The 23,412-nt window shown below is 58.3% G+C and overlaps 1 protein-coding gene across 1 annotated transcript; it reads left to right on the plus strand.

Annotated features, from left to right (window-relative positions):
• On the plus strand, positions 1 to 22,336 carry LOC146751953 (uncharacterized). The gene is made up of 5 exons (XM_085533369.1): positions 1 to 44; positions 4,740 to 7,300; positions 14,082 to 14,147; positions 21,182 to 21,318; positions 22,268 to 22,336. Coding segments are annotated over exons 1-5 (2,820 nt in total). The 5' UTR covers positions 1 to 42; the 3' UTR covers positions 22,322 to 22,336.
• Positions 22,337 to 23,412: the final 1,076 nt, after the last annotated feature.

Here is a 23,412-nt window from a genome sequence, read left to right on the forward strand (position 1 = left end):
TGGTGGTGGTGGTGGGGAGCCGAGTCACGTGACGGGGCAGTCATGTGAGTGGGGGTCACGTGACGGGTGGCGGCGGAGGCGGCTGTGGGGAGTAAGCGGGACGGTCACGTGGGTTCTATGGGGTCTATGGGGTTTATATGGGATTATATGGGGTTCTATGGGGTTCTATGGGGTTATATGGGGTTATATGGGGTCCTATGGGGTCTATGGGGTGATATGGGTCTCTATGGGGTGTTATGGGGTTCTATGGGTCTCTATGGGGGTCTATAGGGGGATATAGGGTCCTATGGGGTCTCTATGGGGTGATATGGGGGTCTATGGGGTCTCTGTGGGGTCTATGGGGCTCTATGGGTCTCTATGGGGGTCTATAGGGGGATATGTTGTCCTATGGGGTCTCTATGGGGTTATATGGGATTATATGGGGTTCTATGGGGTGATATGGGGGGATATGGGTTCTCTATGGGGCTATATGGGGCTCTATGGGGTTCTATGGGGTCTATGGGGGTCTATGGGGTGATACGGGGTGTCTATGGGGCCCTATGGGTCTCTATGGGGTCTCTATGGGTCTCTATGGGGTCTCTATGGGTCTCTATGGGGTCTATGGGTCTCTATGGGGTCCCTATGGGTCTCTATGGGTCTCTATGGGGTCTATGGGATCTCTATGGGGTCTCTATGGGATCTCTATGGGGTCTCTATGGGTCTCTATGGGTCCCTATGGGTCTCTATGGGGTCTATGGGTCTTTATGGGGTGATATGGGGTCTCTATGGGGTCTCTATTGGTCCCTATGGGTCTCTATGGGAACTCTATGGGTCTCTATGGGGTCTATGGGGGTCCCTATGGGTCTCTATGGGTCTCTATGGGTCTTTATGGGGTGATATGGGGGTCTATGGGGCTCTATGGGTCTCTATGTGGCTCTATGGGTCTCTATGGGGTGTTATGGGGTTCTATGGGTCTCTATGGGGGTCTATAGGGGGATATAGGGTCCTATGGGGTCTCTATGGGGTGATATGGGGGTCTATGGGGCTCTATGGGTCTCTATGGGGCTCTATGGGTCTCTATGGGGGTCTATAGGGGGATATGTTGTCCTATGGGGTCTCTATGGGGTTATATGGGATTATATGGGGTTCTATGGGAGTCTATGGGGTTCTATGGGGATCTATGGGTGTCTATGGGGCCTCTATGGGGTCTATGGGGTTTATATGGGATTATATGGGGCTCTATGGGGGGATATGGGGTTATATGGGGTCCTATGGGTGTCTATGGGGCCTCTATGGGGTCTATGGGGTGATATGGGGCTATATGGGGGTCTATGGGATGTTATGGGGTCTCTATGGGGCTCTATGGGTCTCTATGTGGTTCTATGGGGCTCTATGGGGTGTTATGGGGTTCTATGGGGGTCTATAGGGGGATATAGGGTCCTATGGGGTCTCTATGGGGTGATATGGGGGTCTATGGGGTCCCTATGGGGTTCTATGGGTCTCTATGGGGGTCTGTAGGGGGATATGTTGTCCTATGGGGTCTCTATGGGGTTATATGGGATTATATGGGGTTCTATGGGGGGATATGAGTTCTCTATGGGGCTCTATGGGGTTCTGTGGGGTTCTATTGGGCTCTATGGGGTGATATGGGGTCTGTGGGGTGATATGGAGTGATACAGGGTCCCTATGGGTCTCTATGGGGTCCCTATGGGTCTCTATGGGGTCTCTATGGGTCTCTATGGGAACTCTATGGGGTCTATGGGGGTCTCTATGGGTCCCTGTGGGTCTCTATGGGATCTATGGGTCTTTATGGGGTGATATGGGGGTCTATGGGGTCTCTATGGGGCTCTATGGGGTGTTATGGGGTTCTATGGGTCTCTATGGGGCTCTATAGGGGGATATAGGGTCCTATGGGGTCTCTATGGGGTGATATGGGGGTCTATGGGGTCTCTGTGGGGTCTATGGGGCTCTATGGGTCTCTATGGGGGTCTATAGGGGGATATGTTGTCCTATGGGGTTATATGGGGTTATATGGGATTATATGGGGTTCTATGGGGTGATATGGGGGGATATGGGTTCTCTATGGGGCTATATGGGGTTCTGTGGGGTTCTATTGGGCTCTATGGGGTTCTATGGGGTGATATGGGGTCCCTATGGGTCCCTATGGGTCTCTATGGGGTCTCTATGGGGTCTCTATGGGTCTCTATGGGGTCTCTATGGGTCCCTATGGGGTCTATGGGTCTTTATGGGGTCCTATGGGGTCTATGGGGTGATATGGGGCTCTATGGGGTGTTATGGTGTTCTATGGGTCTCTATGGGGGTCTATAGGGGGATATGTTGTCCTATGGGGTCTCTATGGGGTGATATGGGGGTCTATGGGGTCTCTATGGGGTCCCTATGGGGTTCTATGGGTCTCTATGGGGGTCTATAGGGGGATATGTTGTCCTATGGGGTCTCTATGGGGTTATATGGGATTATATGGGGGTCTATAGGGGGATATGTTGTCCTATGGGGTTATATGGGATTATATGGGGTTCTATGGGGTGATATGGGGGGATTTGGGGTGATATGGGGTCTGTGGGGTCTATGGGTTCTCTATGGGGCTATATGGGGTTCTGTGGGGTTCTATTGGGCTCTATGGGGAGCTATGGGGTCTCTATGGGGTTCTATGGGGTCTCTGGGGCTCTATGGGGTGTCTGTGGGGTCTCTGTGGGGTTCTATGGGGCTCTATGGGGTCTCTATGGGGATCTATGGGTGTCTATGGGGCCTCTATGGGGTCTATGGGGTGATATGGGGCTATATGGGGGTCTATGGGATGTTATGGGGTCTCTATGGGCTCTATGGGGCTCTATGGGTCTCTATGTGGTTCTGTGGGGCTCTATGGGGTGTTATGGGGTTCTATGGGGCTCTATGGGGGTCTATAGGGGGATATAGGGTCCTATGGGGTCTCTATGGGGTGATATGGGGGTCTATGGGGTCTCTATGGGGTGTATGGGATCTCTATGGGGCTCTGTGGGGTTCTATGGGTCCCTATGGGGTCTCTATGGGGCTCTATGGGGTTCTGTGGGGTCTATGGGGGTCTATAGGGGGATATGGGGTCCTATGGCGGCTCTATGGGGCTCTATGGGGCTCTGTGGGCTCTATGGGTCTCTATGGGTCTCTATGGGGTCTCTATGGGGTTCTATGGCGTTCTATGGGGTCTCTGTGGGGTCTCTATGGGGCTCTATGGGTCTCTGTGGGGTTCTATGGGGTCTCTCTGGGTCTCTATGGGGTCTCTATGGTGTCTCTATGGGTCTCTATGGGGTCTATGGGTCTTTATGGGGTGATATGGGGTCTCTATGGGGTCTCTATGGGGGTCTCTATGGGGTCTCTATGGGTCTCTATGGGGTCTATGGGATCTCTATGGGTCTCTATGGGGTCTCTATGAGGTTCTATGGGTCTCTATGGGGGTCTATAGGGGGATATGTTGTCCTATGGGGTCTCTATGGGGTTATATGGGATTATATGGGGTTCTATGGGGTGATATGGGGGGATATGGGTTCTCTATGAGGCTATATGGGGTTCTGTGGGGTTCTATTGGGCTCTATGGGGTTCTATGGGGTGATATGGGGTCTATGGGGGTCTATGGGGTGATACGGGGTCCCTATGGGTCTCTATGGGGTCCCTATGGGGTCTCTATGGGTCTCTATGGGGTCTATGGGTCTTTATGGGGTGATATGGGGCTCTATGGGGTCTCTATGAGCTTCTATGGGGCTCTATGGAGTCTGTGGGGTACTATGGGGTTCTATGGGGTCTATGGGGCTCTATGGGGTCTGTGGGGTTCTATGGGGTCTCTATGGGGTCTCTATGGGGTCTCTATGGGTCTCTATGGGGTCTCTATGGGGTCTCTATGGGTCTCTATGGGGTCTCTATGGGGTCTCTATGGGGTTCTATGGGGTTCAGTGGGGCCTCTATGGGTCTCTGTGGGCTCTATGGGTCTCTGTGGGCTCTATGGGGTCTCTGTGGGCTCTATGGGGTCTCTGTGGGCTCTATGGGTCTCTGTGGGGCTCTATGGGTCTCTGTGGGGTTCTATGGGGTGATATGGGGTCCCTGGGTGTTTCTATGGGGCTCTGTGGGTTCCTATGGGTCTGTGTGGGGCTCTATGGGGCGGGATCTGTGGGTCAGGGCTCTATGGGGTCTCTATGGGGTCTTTGTGGGTCTCTATGGGGTCTTTGTGGGTCCCTATGGGTCTGTGTGGGATCTATGGGGTCTCTGTGGGTCTCTATGGGGCGGGATCTGTGGGTCAGGGCTCTATGGGGTCTCTATGGGGTCTTTGTGGGTCTCTATGGGGTCTTTGTGGGTCCCTATGGGTCTGTGTGGGATCTATGGGGTCTCTGTGGGTCTCTATGGGGCGGGATCTGTGGGTCAGGGTTCTGTGGGTCCCTATAGGTCTGTGTGGGATCTATGGGGTCTTTGTGGGGCTCTATGGGGCAGGATCTGTGGGTCAGGGCTCTATGGAGTCTCTATGGGTCTCTGTGGGGTGGGATCTATGGGGTCTGGGTCTCTGTGGGTCTCTATGGGTCTCTGTGGGTCCATATGGGTCTGTGTGGGATCTATGGGGCGGGATCTATGGGGTCTGGGTTCTGTGGGGCTCTATGGGGTGGAATCTATGGGGTGGGATCTGTGGGTCAGGGCTCTATGGGGTCTCTATGGGTCCCTATAGGTCCCTATGTGTCTCTATGGGGCAGGCTCTATGGGGTCTATCTCTGTGTGCCCCACAGGTCCCGTCAGCCCCACATGGCGCCACTTGTGGGGCCGGAGCTGCTCAGCCCCATTGATGACGGCGGCGGGGATGGGGCCAGCCCCACAGCAGCGCCCCATAGCGTAGCACCCCATAACATAGAACCCCATAGCACACCCCATAGCTCTGTGCCCCATAGCACACCCCATAGCACACCCCATAGCATAGAGCCCCATAGCACACCCCATAACATAGCACCCCATAGCACACCCCATAGCTCTGTGCCCCATAGCACACCCCATAGTGTGCCCCATAGCATAGCACCCCATAGCATAGAGCCCCATAGCTCTGTGCCCCATAGCACACCCCATAGCATAGAGCCCCATAGCATAGCACCCCATAGCATAGAGCCCCATAGCTCTGTGCCCCATAGCACACCCCATAGCATAGAGCCCCATAGCTCTCTGCCCCATAGCTCTCTGCCCCATAGCACACCCCATAGCTCTGTGCCCCCTAACATAGCGCCCCATAGCACACCCCATAGCGTAGTGCCCCATAGCTCTCTGCCCCATAGCACACCCCATAGCTCTCTGCCCCATAGCACACCCCATAGCATAGAGCCCCATAGCATAGCACCCCATAGCACACCCCATAGCTCTGTGCCCCATAGCTCTGAGCCCCATAGCCCCATGCCCTATAGCCCTGTGCCCCATAATCCCATGCCCCATAGCTCTGAGCCCCATAGCTCTGTGCCCCATAGCACATCACCCTATAGCCCCGTGCCCCATAGCACAGAGCCCCATAGCGTGCCCCATAGCACACCCCATAGCTCTGTGCCCCATAGCACACCCCATAGCATAGAGCCCCATAGCACACCCCATAGCATAGAGCCCCATAGCTCTGTGCCCCATAGCACACCCCATAGCGTAGTGCCCCATAGCTCTGTGCCCCATAGCTCTCTGCCCCATAGCTCTCTGCCCCATAGCACACCCCATAGCTCTGTGCCCCCTAACATAGCGCCCCATAGCACACCCCATAGCGTAGTGCCCCATAGCATAGCGCCCCATAGCACACCCCATAGCCCTGTGCCCCATAGCGTGCCCCATAGCACAGAGCCCCATAACCCCGTGCCCCATAGCTCTGTGTCCCATAGCCCCCTGCCTCATAGCGTGCCCCATAACCCTGTGCCCCATAGCATAGCGCCCTATAGCACACCCCATAGCTCTGAGCCCCATAGCGTGCCCCATAGCACAGAGCCCCATAACCCCCTGCCCCATAGTGTGCCCCATAGCACAGAGCCCCATAACCCTGTGCCCCATAGCTCTGAGCCCCATAGCACAGAGCCCCATAGCCCCGTGCCCCATAGCACACCCCATAGCACACCCCATAGCGTGCCCCATAGCTCTGTGCCCCATAGTGTGCCCCATAGCACAGAGCCCCATAGCATAGAGCCCCATAGCTCTGTGCCCCATAGCCCCGAGCCCCATAGCCCCGAGCCCCATAGCGTGCCCCATAGCTCTGTGCCCCATAGCACATCACCCTATAGCCCTGAGCCCCATAGCACAGAGCCCCATAGCCCCGAGCCCCATAGCCCCGAGCCCCATAGCCCTGTGCCCCATAACCCCGAGCCCCATAGCTCCGAGCCCCATAGCTCCGAGCCCCATAGCTCCGAGCCCCATAGCTCTGTGCCCCATAGCTCTGTGCCCCATAGCTCCGAGCCCCATAACCCCCTGCCCCATAGTACACCCCATAACCCTGTGCCCCATAACCCCGATACCCATAGCCCCGTGCCCCATAGCTCCGAGCCCCATAGCATAGAGCCCCATAGCCCCGTGCCCCATAGCTCTGAGCCCCATAGCTCCGAGCCCCATAGCGTGCCCCATAGCACAGAGCCCCATAGCTCTGTGCCCCATAGCTCTGAGCCCCATAGCTCCGAGCCCCATAGCGTGCCCCATAGCTCTGTGCCCCATAGCACATCACCCTATAGCCCTGAGCCCCATAGCACAGAGCCCCATAGCCCCGAGCCCCATAGCTCTGTGCCCCATAGCACACCCCATAGCATAGCGCCCTATAGCACACCCCATAGCTCCGAGCCCCATAGCGTGCCCCATAGCTCTGTGCCCCATAGCTCTGTGCCCCATAGCTCTGTGCCCCATAGCCCCGAGCCCCATAGCTCTGTGCCCCATAGCACATCACCCTATAGCCCTGAGCCCCATAGCTCCGAGCCCCATAGCTCTGTGCCCCATAGCTCCGAGCCCCATAGCCCCCTGCCCCATAGCACAGAGCCCCATAGCACATCACCCTATAGCCCTGAGCCCCATAGCCCCGAGCCCCATAGCCCCGAGCCCCATAGCTCCGAGCCCCATAGCTCTGTGCCCCATAGCTCTGTGCCCCATAGCTCTGTGCCCCATAGCCTGCCCCATAGCTCTGTGCCCCATAGCCCCGTGCCCCATAGCCCCGAGCCCCATAGCTCTGTGCCCCATAGCTCTGTGCCCCATAGCTCTGTGCCCCATAGCGTGTCCCCCCGGCGTGCATGTCTGACGGTGGCGGTGCTGTGTTACATCAACCTGCTCAACTACATGGACAGATTCACCGTCGCAGGTGTGGGGCAGGGGGGTGGTTATGGGGCAGGGGGGGGGGTTATGGGGCAGGGGGGTGGTTATGGGGTGGTTATGGGGTGGTTATGGGGTGGTTATGGGGTGGTTATGGGGCAGGGGGGTGGTTATGGGGCAGGGGGGGGTTATGGGGCAGGGGGGTGGTTATGGGGCAGGGGGGTGGTTATGGGGCAGGGGGGTGGTTATGGGGTGGTTATGGGGCAGGGGGGTGGTTATGGGGCAGGGGGGTGGTTATGGGGCAGGGGGTGGTTATGGGGCAGGGGGGGTGGTTATGGGGCAGGGGGTGGTTATGGGGCAGGGGGGGTTATGGGGCAGGGGGGTGGTTATGGGGCAGGGGGGTGGTTATGGGGTGGTTATGGGGCAGGGGGGGGTTATGGGGCAGGGGGGTGGTTATGGGGTGGTTATGGGGTGGTTATGGGGCAGGGGGGTTATGGGGTGGTTATGGGGTGGTTATGGGGCAGGGGGGGTTATGGGGTGGTTATGGGGTGGTTATGGGGCAGGGGGGGTTATGGGGTGGTTATGGGGTGGTTATGGGGCAGGGGGGGTTATGGGGTGGTTATGGGGTGGTTATGGGGCAGGGGGGTTATGGGGTGGTTATGGGGTGGTTATGGGGCAGGGGGGTTATGGGGTGGTTATGGGGTGGTTATGGGGCAGGGGGGGGTTATGGGGCAGGGGGGGGTTTATGGGGTGGTTATGGGGCAGGGGGGGGGTTATGGGGTGGTTATGGGGCAGGGGGGGGTTATGGGGCAGGGGGGTGGTTATGGGGCAGGGGGGGTTATGGGGTGGTTATGGGGCAGGGGGGGTTATGGGGTGGTTATGGGGTGGTTATGGGGCAGGGGGGTTATGGGGTGGTTATGGGGTGGTTATGGGGCAGGGGGGGTTATGGGGTGGTTATGGGGTGGTTATGGGGCAGGGGGGGTTATGGGGTGGTTATGGGGTGGTTATGGGGCAGGGGGGTTATGGGGTGGTTATGGGGTGGTTATGGGGCAGGGGGGGGTTATGGGGTGGTTATGGGGTGGTTATGGGGCAGGGGGGGTTATGGGGTGGTTATGGGGTGGTTATGGGGCAGGGGGGGGTTATGGGGTGGTTATGGGGTGGTTATGGGGCAGGGGGGGGTTATGGGGTGGTTATGGGGCAGGGGGGTTATGGGGTGGTTATGGGGTGGTTATGGGGCAGGGGGGTGGTTATGGGGTGGTTATGGGGTGGTTATGGGGTGGTTATGGGGCAGGGGGGTTTATGGGGTGGTTATGGGGCGGAGGGGTTTATGGGGTGGTTATGGGGCGGAGGGGTTTATGGGGTGGTTATGGGGCAGGGGGGTTATGGGGTGGTTATGGGGCAGGGGGGGGTTATGGGGTGGTTATGGGGCAGGGGGGGGTTATGGGGTGGTTATGGGGCAGGGGGGTTTATGGGGTGGTTATGGGGCAGGGGGTTTATGGGGTGGTTATGGGGCAGGGGGGGGTTATGGGGTGGTTATGGGGCAGGGGGGTTATGGGGTGGTTATGGGGTGGTTATGGGGCAGGGGGGTGGTTATGGGGTGGTTATGGGGTGGTTATGGGGCAGGGGGGTTATGGGGTGGTTATGGGGCGGGGGGGGGTTATGGGGTGGTTATGGGGTGGTTATGGGGTGGTTATGGGGCGGAGGGGTTTATGGGGTGGTTATGGGGCAGGGGGGTTATGGGGTGGTTATGGGGCAGGGGGGGGTTATGGGGTGGTTATGGGGCAGGGGGGTTTATGGGGTGGTTATGGGGCAGGGGGGTTTATGGGGTGGTTATGGGGCAGGGGGGGGGTTATGGGGTGGTTATGGGGTGGTTATGGGGTGGTTATGGGGCGGGGGGGTTATGGGGTGGTTATGGGGCGGGGGGGGGGTTATGGGGTGGTTATGGGGCAGGGGGGTTATGGGGTGGTTATGGGGCAGGGGGGGGGTATGGGGCAGGGGGGGTGTTTATGGGGTGGTTATGGGGCAGGGGGGGGGTTATGGGGTGGTTATGGAGCAGGGGGGTTATGGGGTGGTTATGGGGCAGGGGGGTTTATGGGGTGGTTATGGGGCAGGGGGGTTATGGGGTGGTTATGGGGCAGGGGGGTTATGGGGTGGTTATGGGGCAGGGGGGGGTTATGGGGTGGTTATGGGGCAGGGGGGGGGGTTATGGGGTGGTTATGGGGCAGGGGGGTTATGGGGTGGTTATGGGGCGGGGGGGGTTATGGGGTGGTTATGGGGCAGGGGGGTTATGGGGTGGTTATGGGGCAGGGGGGTGGTTATGGGGCAGGGGGGTTTATGGGGTGGTTATGGGGCAGGGGGGTTTATGGGGCGGTTATGGGGCAGGGGGGTTATGGGGTGGTTATGGGGCAGGGGGGTGGTTATGGGGCAGGGGGGGGTTATGGGGTGGTTATGGGGCAGGGGGGTTATGGGGTGGTTATGGGGCGGGGGGGGGTTATGGGGTGGTTATGGGGCAGGGGGGTTATGGGGTGGATATGGGGCAGGGGGGTTTATGGGGTGGTTATGGGGCAGGGGGGTTTATGGGGTGGTTATGGGGCGGGGGGGGGTTATGGGGTGGTTATGGGGCAGGGGGGGGGTTATGGGGTGGTTATGGGGCAGGGGGGTTTATGGGGTGGTTATGGGGCGGGGGGGGGTTATGGGGTGGTTATGGGGCAGGGGGGTGGTTATGGGGCAGGGGGGGGTGGTTATGGGGCAGGGGGGGGGTTATGGGGTGGTTATGGGGCAGGGGGGTTATGGGGTGGTTATGGGGCAGGGGGGGGTTATGGGGTGGTTATGGGGCAGGGGGGGGGGTTATGGGGTGGTTATGGGGCAGGGGGGGGTTATGGGGTGGTTATGGGGCAGGGGGGTTTATGGGGTGGTTATGGGGCAGGGGGGTTTATGGGGTGGTTATGGGGCAGGGGGGGGTTATGGGGTGGTTATGGGGCAGGGGGGGGTTATGGGGTGGTTATGGGGCAGGGGGGTGGTTATGGGGCAGGGGGGTTTATGGGGTGGTTATGGGGCAGGGGGGTTATGGGGTGGTTATGGGGCAGGGGGGTTATGGGGTGGTTATGGGGCAGGGGGGGTTATGGGGTGGTTATGGGGCAGGGGGGGGGTTATGGGGTGGTTATGGGGCAGGGGGGGGTTATGGGGTGGTTATGGGGCAGGGGGGGGTTATGGGGTGGTTATGGGGCAGGGGGGTGGTTATGGGGCAGGGGGGTTTATGGGGTGGTTATGGGGCAGGGGGGTTATGGGGTGGTTATGGGGCAGGGGGGTTATGGGGTGGTTATGGGGCAGGGGGGGTTATGGGGTGGTTATGGGGCAGGGGGGGGGTTATGGGGTGGTTATGGGGCAGGGGGGTTATGGGGTGGATATGGGGCAGGGGGGGGTTATGGGGTGGTTATGGGGCAGGGGGGTTTATGGGGTGGTTATGGGGCAGGGGGGGGTTATGGGGTGGTTATGGGGCAGGGGGGGGGTTATGGGGTGGTTATGGGGCAGGGGGGGGGTTATGGGGCAGGGGGGGTTATGGGGTGGTTATGGGGCGGGGGGGGTTATGGGGTGGTTATGGGGTAGGGGGGGTTTATGGGGTGGTTATGGGGCAGGGGGGGGTTATGGGGTGGTTATGGGGTAGGGGGGGGGGTTATGGGGTGGTTATGGGGCAGGGGGGGGTTATGGGGTGGTTATGGGGCAGGGGGGTTTATGGGGTGGTTATGGGGCAGGGGGGGGTTATGGGGTGGTTATGGGGCAGGGGGGGGGTTATGGGGTGGTTATGGGGCAGGGGGGGGTTATGGGGCAGGGGGGGTTATGGGGTGGTTATGGGGCGGGGGGGGTTATGGGGTGGTTATGGGGTAGGGGGGGTTTATGGGGTGGTTATGGGGCAGGGGGGGGTTATGGGGTGGTTATGGGGCAGGGGGGGGTTATGGGGTGGTTATGGGGTAGGGGGGGGGGTTATGGGGTGGTTATGGGGCAGGGGGGGGTTATGGGGTGGTTATGGGGCAGGGGGGGGTTATGGGGTGGTTATGGGGCAGGGGGGTTTATGGGGTGGTTATGGGGCGGGGGGGGGTTATGGGGCAGGGGGGGGGTTATGGGGTGGTTATGGGGCAGGGGGGGGTTATGGGGTGGTTATGGGGCAGGGGGGTGGTTATGGGGTGGTTATGGGGCAGGGGGTGGTTATGGGGTGGTTATGGGGCAGGGGGGGGTGGTTATGGGGTGGTTATGGGGCAGGGGGGGGTTATGGGGTGGTTATGGGGCAGGGGGGTTATGGGGTGGTTATGGGGCAGGGGGGGGTTATGGGGCAGGAGGGTTTATGGGGTGGTTATGGGGCAGGGGGGGTTATGGGGTGGTTATGGGGCAGGGGGGGGTTATGGGGTGGTTATGGGGCAGGGGGGGGTTATGGGGTGGTTATGGGGCAGGGGGGGTTTATGGGGTGGTTATGGGGCAGGGGGGGGGGTTATGGGGTGGTTATGGGGCAGGGGGGGGGGTTATGGGGTGGTTATGGGGCAGGGGGGTTTATGGGGTGGTTATGGGGCAGGGGGGGGGTTATGGGGTGGTTATGGGGCAGGGGGGTTTATGGGGTGGTTATGGGGCAGGGGGGGGGTTATGGGGTGGTTATGGGGCAGGGGGGGTTATGGGGTGGTTATGGGGCAGGGGGGTTATGGGGTGGTTATGGGGCAGGGGGGTTTATGGGGTGGTTATGGGGCATGGGGGGGGTTTATGGGGTGGTTATGGGGCAGGGGGGGGTTATGGGGTGGTTATGGGGCAGGGGGGGGTGGTTATGGGGCGGGGGTTTTATGGGGTGGTTATGGGGCAGGGGGGGTTATGGGGTGGTTATGGGGCAGGGGGGTTATGGGGTGGTTATGGGGCAGGGGGGTTATGGGGTGGTTATGGGGCAGGGGGGGGGTTATGGGGTGGTTATGGGGCAGGGGGGGTTATGGGGTGGTTATGGGGCAGGGGGGTTATGGGGTGGTTATGGGGCAGGGGGGTTTATGGGGTGGTTATGGGGCATGGGGGGGGTTTATGGGGTGGTTATGGGGCAGGGGGGGGTTATGGGGTGGTTATGGGGCAGGGGGGGGTGGTTATGGGGCGGGGGTTTTATGGGGTGGTTATGGGGCAGGGGGGGTTATGGGGTGGTTATGGGGCAGGGGGGTTATGGGGTGGTTATGGGGCAGGGGGGTTTATGGGGTGGTTATGGGGCAGGGGGGGGGTTATGGGGTGGTTATGGGGCAGGGGGGGGTTATGGGGTGGTTATGGGGCGGGGGGGTGGTTATGGGGTGGATGTGGGGCGGGGGGATTATGGGGTAGATGTGGGTCAGCTATGGGGTCGCAATGGGGTCTCTATGGGGCAGCTATGGGGTCACAATGGGGTCTCTATGGTGCAGCTATGGGGTGGCTATGGGGCAGCTATGGGGTCTCTATGGGGCAGCTATGGGGTGTCTATGGGGCAGCTATGGGGTCTCTATGGGGTTCCTATGGGTCTCAGTGGATCTCAGTGGAACCCTATGGGGTCTCTATGGGGCGGCTATGGGGTGGCTATGGGGCAGCTATGGGGTCCCTATGGGTCTCAATGGAACTCAATGGAACCCTATGGGGTGTCTATGGGTTATCTATGGGGCACCTATGGGGTCGCTATGGGGTCTCTAAGGGGTCCCTATGGGTCTCAATGGATCTCAATGGAACTCAATGGAACCCTATGGGGTTGCTATGGGGCAGCTATGGGGTCGCTATGGGGCAGCTATGGGGTCTCTATGGGTCCCAATGGGTCTCAATGGATCTCAATGGAACTCAATGGAACCCTATGGGGTGTCTATGGGTTATCTATGGGGCAGCTATGGGGTCGCTATGGGGCAGCTATGGGGTCTCTATGGGGCAGCTATGGGGTCTCTATGGGGCAGCTATGGGGTGGCTATGGGGCAGCTATGAGGTCTCTATGGGGTCTCTATGGGTCTCAATGGATCTCAATGGAACTCAGTGGATCTCAATGGAACCCTATGGGGTCTCTATGGGGCAGCTATGGGGTGGCTATGGGGCAGCTATGGGGTCTCTAAGGGGTCCCTATGGGTCTCAATGGATCTCAATGGAACTCAATGGAACCCTATGGGGTGTCTATGGGTTATCTATGGGGCAGCTATGGGGTCGCTATGGGGCAGCTATGGGGTCTCTATGGGGCAGCTATGGGGTCTCTATGGGGCAGCTATGGGGTGGCTATGGGGCAGCTATGAGGTCTCTATGGGGTCTCTATGGGTCTCAATGGATCTCAATGGAACTCAGTGGATCTCAATGGAACCCTATGGGGTCTCTATGGGGCAGCTATGGGGTGGCTATGGGGCAGCTATGGGGTCTCTAAGGGGTCCCTATGGGTCTCAATGGATCTCAATGGAACTCAATGGAACCCTATGGGGTGTCTATGGGTTATCTATGGGGCAGCTATGGGGTCGCTATGGGGCAGCTATGGGGTGTCTATGGGGCAGCTATGGGGTGTCTATGGGGCAGCTATGGGTTATCTATGGGGCAGCTATGGGGTGTCTATGGGGCAGCTATGGGGTGTCTATGGGGCAGCTATGGGTTATCTATGGGGCAGCTATGGGGTCTCTATGGGGCAGCTATGGGGTCTCTATGGGGCAGCTATGGGGTGTCTATGGGGCAGCTATGGGGTCGCTATGGGGCAGCTATGGGGTGTCTATGGGGCAGCTATGGGGTGTCTATGGGGCAGCTATGGGGTGTCTATGGGGCAGCTATGGGGTCGCTATGGGGCAGCTATGGGGTGTCTATGGGGCGCCCCACATGTCGTTGCCCCCCAGGTGTTCTCCCCGACATCGAGGCCTATTTCGGCATCGGGGACGGCAGCTCCGGCCTCCTGCAAACAGGTACAAACTGCCCCACACTTATGGGGCAGCCCCACACTTATGGGTCCAGCCCCACACTTATGGGGCAGCCCCACACTTATGGGTCCCAGCCCCACACTTATGGGGCAGCCCCACACTTATGGGTCCCAGCCCCACACTTATGGGTCCCAGCCCCACACTTATGGGTCCCACCCCCACCCCACACTTATGGGTCCCACTTATGGGTCTGGCCCCCCACTTATGGGTCCCACTTATAGGTCTTGTCCCCCACTTATGGGTCTCACTTATGGGTCTCACTCACTTATGGGTCCCACTTATGGGTCTAGCCCCCCACTTATGGGTCCAGCCCCACACTTATGGGTCACAGCCCCACACTTATGGGTCACAGCCCCACACTTATGGGTCCCAGCCCCACACTTATGGGTCCTGGCCCCCACTTATGGGTCCTGGCCCCCACTTATGGGTCCCACTTATGGGTCCAGCCCCCCACTTATGGGTCCTGCCCCACACTTATGGGTCTGGCCCCCACTTATGGGTCTGACTCACTTATGGGTCGTGCCCCATAGCGTTCATCGTGAGCTACATGGCGCTGGCTCCCCACTTATGGGTCCAGCCCCCCACCTATGGGTCCAGCCCCACACTTATGGGTCACAGCCCCACACTTATGGGTCCTGGCCCCCACTTATGGGTCCCACTTATGGGTCCCGGCCCCCCACTTATGGGTCCCAGCCCCCCACTTATGGGTCGTGCCCCATAGCGTTCATCGTGAGCTACATGGCGCTGGCTCCCCACTTATGGGTCCAGCCCCCCACCTATGGGTCCAGCCCCACACTTATGGGTCACAGCCCCACACTTATGGGTCCTGGCCCCCACTTATGGGTCCCACTTATGGGTCCCGGCCCCCCACTTATGGGTCCCAGCCCCCCACTTATGGGTCGTGCCCCATAGCGTTCATCGTGAGCTACATGGCGCTGGCTCCCCACTTATGGGTCTGGCCCCCCACCTATGGGTCCCAACCCCCACTTATGGGTCCTGCCCTTACTTATGGGTCCCACTTATGGGTCCTGCCCTTACTTATGGGTCCCACTTATGGGTCCAGCCCCACACTTATGGGTCCCACCCCACACTTATGGGTCCAGCCCCACACTTATGGGTCCCAACCCCCACTTATGGGTCCTGCCCTTACTTATGGGTCCCACTTATGGGTCCAGCCCCACACTTATGAGTCTGGCCCCCCACCTATGGGTCTGGCCCCCCACTTATGGGTCCTGCCCCTCACTTATGGGTCCTGCCCCCCACTTATGGGTCTGACTCACTTGTGGGTCGTGCCCCATAGCGTTCATCGTGAGCTACATGGCTCTGGCTCCCCACTTATGGGTCCAGCCCCCCACTTATGAGTCTGGCCCCCCACCTATGGGTCCCAGCCCCCCACTTATGGGTCCCACCCCACACTTATGGGTCCAGCCCCACACTTATGGGTCCCAAACCACACTTATGGGTCCTGCCCCACACTTATGGGTCCCACTTATGGGTCCTGCCCCCCACTTATGGGTCCCACCCCACACTTATGGGTCCCAGCCCCACACTTATGGGTCCAGCCCCACACTTATGGGTCTGACTCACTTGTGGGTCGTGCCCCATAGCGTTCATCGTGAGCTACATGGCGCTGGCTCCCCACTTATGGGTCCTGCCCCACACTTATGGGTCCCAACCCCCACTTATGGGTCCTGCCCTTACTTATGGGTCCCACTTATGGGTCCAGCCCCACACTTATGAGTCTGGCCCCCCACCTATGGGTCTGGCCCCACACTTATGGGTCCAGCCCCACACTTATGGGTCTGACTCACTTGTGGGTCGTGCCCCATAGCGTTCATCGTGAGCTACATGGCTCTGGCTCCCCACTTATGGGTCCAGCCCCCCACTTATGAGTCTGGCCCCCCACCTATGGGTCCCAGCCCCCCACTTATGGGTCCCACCCCACACTTATGGGTCCTGCCCCACACTTATGGGTCCCAACCCCCACTTATGGGTCCTGCCCTTACTTATGGGTCCCACTTATGGGTCCTGCCCCACACTTATGGGTCCAGCCCCACACTTATGGGTCCCAACCCCCACTTATGGGTCCTGCCCTTTCTTAAGGGTCCCAGCCCCACACTTATGGGTCCTGCCCCACACTTATGGGTCCCACCCCCACCCCCCACTTATGGGTCCCACTTATGGGTCTGGCCCCCCACTTATGGGTCCCACCCCCACCCCCCACTTATGGGTCCCACTTATGGGTCTGGCCCCCCACTTATGGGTCCCACTTATAGGTCCTGTCCCCCACTTATGGGTCTCACTTATGGGTCTCACTCACTTATGGGTCCCACTTATGGGTCTAGCCCCCCACTTATGGGTCCAGCCCCACACTTATGGGTCACAGCTCCACACTTATGGGTCACAGCCCCACACTTATGGGTCCCAGCCCCACACTTATGGGTCTAGACCCCCACTTATGGGGCAGCCCCACACTTATGGGTCCCAGCCCCACACTTATGGGTCCCAGCCCCACACTTATGGGTCCTGGCCCCACACTTATGGGTCCTGGCCCCCACTTATGGGTCCCACTTATGGGTCCCAGCCCCACACTTATGGGTCCCAGCCCCACACTTATGGGTCCTGCCCCACACTTATGGGTCCCAGCCCCACACTTATGGGTCCTGCCCCACACTTATGGGTCCCAGCCCCACACTTATGGGTCCTGCCCCACACTTATGGGTCCTGCCCCACACTTATGGGTCCCACTTATGGGTCCTGCCCCCCACTTATGGGTCCTGCCCCCCACTTATGGGTCCTGCCCCTCACTTATGGGTCCTGCCCCACACTTATGGGTCCTGCCCCACACTTATGGGTCCCACTTATGGGTCCTGCCCCCCACTTATGGGTCCTGCCCCTCACTTATGGGTCCTGCCCCACACTTATGGGTCCTGCCCCACACTTATGGGTCGTGCCCCATAGCGTTCATCGTGAGCTACATGGCGCTGGCTCCCCACTTATGGGTCCTGCCCCCCACTTATGAGTCTGGCCCCCCACCTATGGGTCCCAGCCCCCCACTTATGGGTCCCAGCCCCACACTTATGGGTCCAGCCCCACACTTATGGGTCCCAACCCCCACTTATGGGTCCTGCCCTTACTTATGGGTCCCACTTATGGGTCTGGCCCCCCACCTATGGGTCCCAACCCCCACCTATGGGTCTGGCCCCCACTTATGGGTCTGACTCACTTGTGGGTCCTGCCCCATAGCGTTCATCGTGAGCTACATGGCGCTGGCTCCCCACTTATGGGTCCAGCCCCCCACTTATGAGTCTGGCCCCCCACCTATGGGTCCCAGCCCCCCACTTATGGGTCCCACCCCACACTTATGGGTCCAGCCCCACACTTATGGGTCCCAAACCCCACTTATGGGTCCAGCCCCACACTTATGGGTCCCAGCCCCACACTTATGGGTCCAGCCCCACACTTATGGGTCCAGCCCCACACTTATGGGTCCAGCCCCACACTTATGGGTCCCAGCCCCACACTTATGGGTCCAGCCCCACACTTATGGGTCCCAGCCCCACACTTATGGGTCCAGCCCCACACTTATGGGTCCCAGCCCCACACTTATGGGTCCAGCCCCACACTTATGGGTCCAGCCCCACACTTATGGGTCACAGCTCCACACTTATGGGTCACAGCCCCACACTTATGGGTCCCAGCCCCACACTTATGGGTCTAGACCCCCACTTATGGGGCAGCCCCACACTTATGGGTCCCAGCCCCACACTTATGGGTCCCAGCCCCACACTTATGGGTCCTGGCCCCACACTTATGGGTCCTGGCCCCCACTTATGGGTCCCACTTATGGGTCCCAGCCCCACACTTATGGGTCCCAGCCCCACACTTATGGGTCCTGCCCCACACTTATGGGTCCCAGCCCCACACTTATGGGTCCTGCCCCACACTTATGGGTCCCAGCCCCACACTTATGGGTCCTGCCCCACACTTATGGGTCCTGCCCCACACTTATGGGTCCCACTTATGGGTCCTGCCCCCCACTTATGGGTCCTGCCCCCCACTTATGGGTCCTGCCCCACACTTATGGGTCCAGCCCCACACTTATGGGTCCCAACCCCCACTTATGGGTCCTGCCCTTTCTTAAGGGTCCCAGCCCCACACTTATGGGTCCTGCCCCACACTTATGGGTCCCACCCCCACCCCCCACTTATGGGTCCCACTTATGGGTCTGGCCCCCCACTTATGGGTCCCACCCCCACCCCCCACTTATGGGTCCCACTTATGGGTCTGGCCCCCCACTTATGGGTCCCACTTATAGGTCCTGTCCCCCACTTATGGGTCTCACTTATGGGTCTCACTCACTTATGGGTCCCACTTATGGGTCTAGCCCCCCACTTATGGGTCCAGCCCCACACTTATGGGTCACAGCTCCACACTTATGGGTCACAGCCCCACACTTATGGGTCCCAGCCCCACACTTATGGGTCTAGACCCCCACTTATGGGGCAGCCCCACACTTATGGGTCCCAGCCCCACACTTATGGGTCCCAGCCCCACACTTATGGGTCCTGGCCCCACACTTATGGGTCCTGGCCCCCACTTATGGGTCCCACTTATGGGTCCCAGCCCCACACTTATGGGTCCCAGCCCCACACTTATGGGTCCTGCCCCACACTTATGGGTCCCAGCCCCACACTTATGGGTCCTGCCCCACACTTATGGGTCCCAGCCCCACACTTATGGGTCCTGCCCCACACTTATGGGTCCTGCCCCACACTTATGGGTCCCACTTATGGGTCCTGCCCCCCACTTATGGGTCCTGCCCCCCACTTATGGGTCCTGCCCCTCACTTATGGGTCCTGCCCCACACTTATGGGTCCTGCCCCACACTTATGGGTCCCACTTATGGGTCCTGCCCCCCACTTATGGGTCCTGCCCCTCACTTATGGGTCCTGCCCCACACTTATGGGTCCTGCCCCACACTTATGGGTCGTGCCCCATAGCGTTCATCGTGAGCTACATGGCGCTGGCTCCCCACTTATGGGTCCTGCCCCCCACTTATGAGTCTGGCCCCCCACCTATGGGTCCCAGCCCCCCACTTATGGGTCCCAGCCCCACACTTATGGGTCCAGCCCCACACTTATGGGTCCCAACCCCCACTTATGGGTCCTGCCCTTACTTATGGGTCCCACTTATGGGTCTGGCCCCCCACCTATGGGTCCCAACCCCCACCTATGGGTCTGGCCCCCACTTATGGGTCTGACTCACTTGTGGGTCCTGCCCCATAGCGTTCATCGTGAGCTACATGGCGCTGGCTCCCCACTTATGGGTCCAGCCCCCCACTTATGAGTCTGGCCCCCCACCTATGGGTCCCAGCCCCCCACTTATGGGTCCCACCCCACACTTATGGGTCCAGCCCCACACTTATGGGTCCCAAACCCCACTTATGGGTCCAGCCCCACACTTATGGGTCCCAGCCCCACACTTATGGGTCCAGCCCCACACTTATGGGTCCAGCCCCACACTTATGGGTCCAGCCCCACACTTATGGGTCCCAGCCCCACACTTATGGGTCCAGCCCCACACTTATGGGTCCCAGCCCCACACTTATGGGTCCAGCCCCACACTTATGGGTCCCAGCCCCACACTTATGGGTCCAGCCCCACACTTATGGGTCCCAGCCCCACACTTATGGGTCCAGCCCCACACTTATGGGTCTGGCCCCACACTTATGGGTCTGGCCCCACACTTATGGGTCCCACCCCACACTTATGGGTCCTGGCCCCCACTTATGGGTCCCACTTATGGGTCCAGCCCCACACTTATGGGTCCCACCCCCACCCCCCACTTATGGGTCCCACTTATGGGTCTGGCCCCCCACTTATGGGTCCCACTTATAGGTCCTGTCCCCCACTTATGGGTCTCACTTATGGGTCTCACTCACTTATGGGTCCCACTTATGGGTCTAGCCCCCCACTTATGGGTCCAGCCCCACACTTATGGGTCCCACTTATGGGTCTGGCCCCCCACTTATGGGTCCCACTTATAGGTCCTGTCCCCCACTTATGGGTCTCACTTATGGGTCTCACTCACTTATGGGTCCCACTTATGGGTCTGGCCCCCCACCTATGGGTCTGGCCCCACACTTATGGGTCCAGCCCCACACTTATGGGTCTGACTCACTTGTGGGTCGTGCCCCATAGCGTTCATCGTGAGCTACATGGCTCTGGCTCCCCACTTATGGGTCCAGCCCCCCACTTATGAGTCTGGCCCCCCACCTATGGGTCCCAGCCCCCCACTTATGGGTCCCAGCCCCCCACTTATGGGTCCAGCCCCCCACTTATGGGTCCAGCCCCACACTTATGGATCCAGCCCCACATTAATGGATCCCAGCCCCACACTTATGGGTCTGGCCCCCCACTTATGGGTCCCACCGCTCCACTTATGGGTCTGGCCCCACACTTATGGGTCTAGCCCCACACTTATGGGTCCCAACCCCCACTTATGGGTCCTGCCCTTACTTATGGGTCCCACTTATGGGTCCAGCCCCACACTTATGGGTCTGGCCCCCCACTTATGGGTCTGACTCACTTATGGGTCGTGCCCCATAGCGTTCATAGTGAGCTACATGGCGCTGGCTCCCCACTTATGGGTCCAGCCCCCCACTTATGAGTCTGGCCCCCCACCTATGGGTCCCAGCCCCCCACTTATGGGTCCCAGCCCCCCACTTATGGGTCCAGCCCCCCACTTATGGGTCCAGCCCCACACTTATGGATCCAGCCCCACATTAATGGATCCCAGCCCCACACTTATGGGTCTGGCCCCCCACTTATGGGTCCCACCGCTCCACTTATGGGTCTGGCCCCACACTTATGGGTCTAGCCCCACACTTATGGGTCCCAACCCCCACTTATGGGTCCTGCCCTTACTTATGGGTCCCACTTATGGGTCCAGCCCCACACTTATGGGTCTGGCCCCCCACTTATGGGTCTGACTCACTTATGGGTCGTGCCCCATAGCGTTCATAGTGAGCTACATGGCGCTGGCTCCCCTCTTTGGGTTCCTGGGTGATCGTTACAACAGGAAGAGGCTGCTGGCTGTGGGGCTGAGTCTGTGGGTCGGGGTCACAATGGGGAGCAGCTTCGTCACACAGCAGGTATTAGGGGGTCCATAGAACCCCATAGAACCCCATATAATCCCATAGAACCCCATATAACCCCATATAACCCCATATAACTCCATATAACCCCATATACCCCATAGAACCCCATAGAACCCCATAGAACCCCATATACCCCATAGAACCCCATATAACCCCATATCCCCCCATATAACCCCATATAACCCCATATATAGACCCCATATCTCCCCATATCTCCCCATATCCCCCCATATAACCCCATATTATCCCATATCCCCCCATATCCCCCCATATAACCCCATATCTCCCTTATATCCCCGCATATAACCCCATATAATCCCATATGACCCTATATCCCCCTATAGAACCCCATATCCCCCCATATCCCCCCATATCCCCCCATATCCCCCCATATCCCCCCATATAACCCCATATAACCCCATATAACCCCATATCACCCCATATAACCCCATATAACCCCATATAACCCCATATAACCCATATAACCCCATATAACCCCATATAACCCCATATATCCCCATATATCCCATATAACCCCATATAACCCCATATAACCCCATATAACCCCATATATCCCATATAACCCCATATAACCCCATATAACCCCATATAACCCCATATAACCCCATATATCCCATATAACCCCATATAACCCCATATAACCCATATAACCCCATATCCCCCCATATAACCCCATATAACCCCATATCCCCCCATATAACCCCATATAACCCCATATAACCCCATATAACCCCATATAACCCCATATAACCCCATATATCCCATATAACCCCATATATCCCATATAATCCCCTATAGGGTTTCTGGGCCCTATTGCTGGGCCGTGCCCTTGTTGGTGTGGGTGAAGCATAACCCCATATAACCCCATATAACCCCATATAACCCCATATAACCCTATAATACCCTATATAATCCTATATAGGGTTTCTGGGCCCTATTACTGGGCCGTGCCCTTGTTGGTGTGGGTGAAGCATAACCCCATATAACCCCATAGAACCCCATATAACCCCATATAACCCCATATATCCCCCTATATCCCCCCATAACACCCCATATAACCCCATAACCCCATATCCCCCCATATCTAGACCCCATATCCCCCCATATCCCCCCATATCCCCCCATATCCCCCCATATAACCCCATATAACCCCATATAACCCCATATAACCCCATATAACTCTATATAACCCCATATAACCCCATATAACCCATATAACCCCATATAACCCCCCATAACACCCATATAACCCCATATAACCCCATATCCCCCCATATCCCCCCATATCACCCCATATAACCCCATATCCCCCCATATATAGACCCCATATCCCCCCATATCCCCCCATATAACCCCATACACCCCATATAACCCCATATATACCCCATATAACCCCATATAACCCCATATGACCCCATATCCCCCTATAGAACCCCATATCCTCCCATATCCCCCCATATAACCCCATATCCCCCCATATAACCCCATATCCCCCCATATAACCCCATATGACCCTATATCCCCCTATAGAACCCCATATCCTCCCATATCCCCCCATATAACCCCATATAACCCCATATATCCCATATAACCCTATAGGGTTTCTGGGCCCTATTACTGGGCCGTGCCCTTGTTGGTGTGGGTGAAGCATAACCCCATATAACCCCATATAACCCCATATTACCCCATATAACCCCTTATAACCCCATATAACCCCATATTACCCCATATAACCCCTTATAACCCCATATAACCCCATATCCCCCCATATCCCCCCATATAACCCCATACACCCCATATAACCCCATATATACCCCATATAACCCCATATAACCCCATATAACCCCATATAACCCCATATCCCCCCATATAACCCCATATCCCCCCATATCCCCCCATATAACCCCATATCCCCCCATATCCCCCCATATAACCCCATATCCCCCCATATATCCCCCTATTTCCTCCCATATCACCCCATATAACCCCATATCTCCCTTATACCCCCCATATCCCCCCATATAACCCCATATAATCCCATATAACCCCATATATCCCCCCATATCT

This window comes from Coturnix japonica, unplaced genomic scaffold, assembly GCF_054131305.1.
Source record: "Coturnix japonica strain WE unplaced genomic scaffold, WE-NBRP24 Scf058, whole genome shotgun sequence".
Taxonomy (NCBI): Eukaryota; Metazoa; Chordata; class Aves; order Galliformes; family Phasianidae; genus Coturnix; species Coturnix japonica.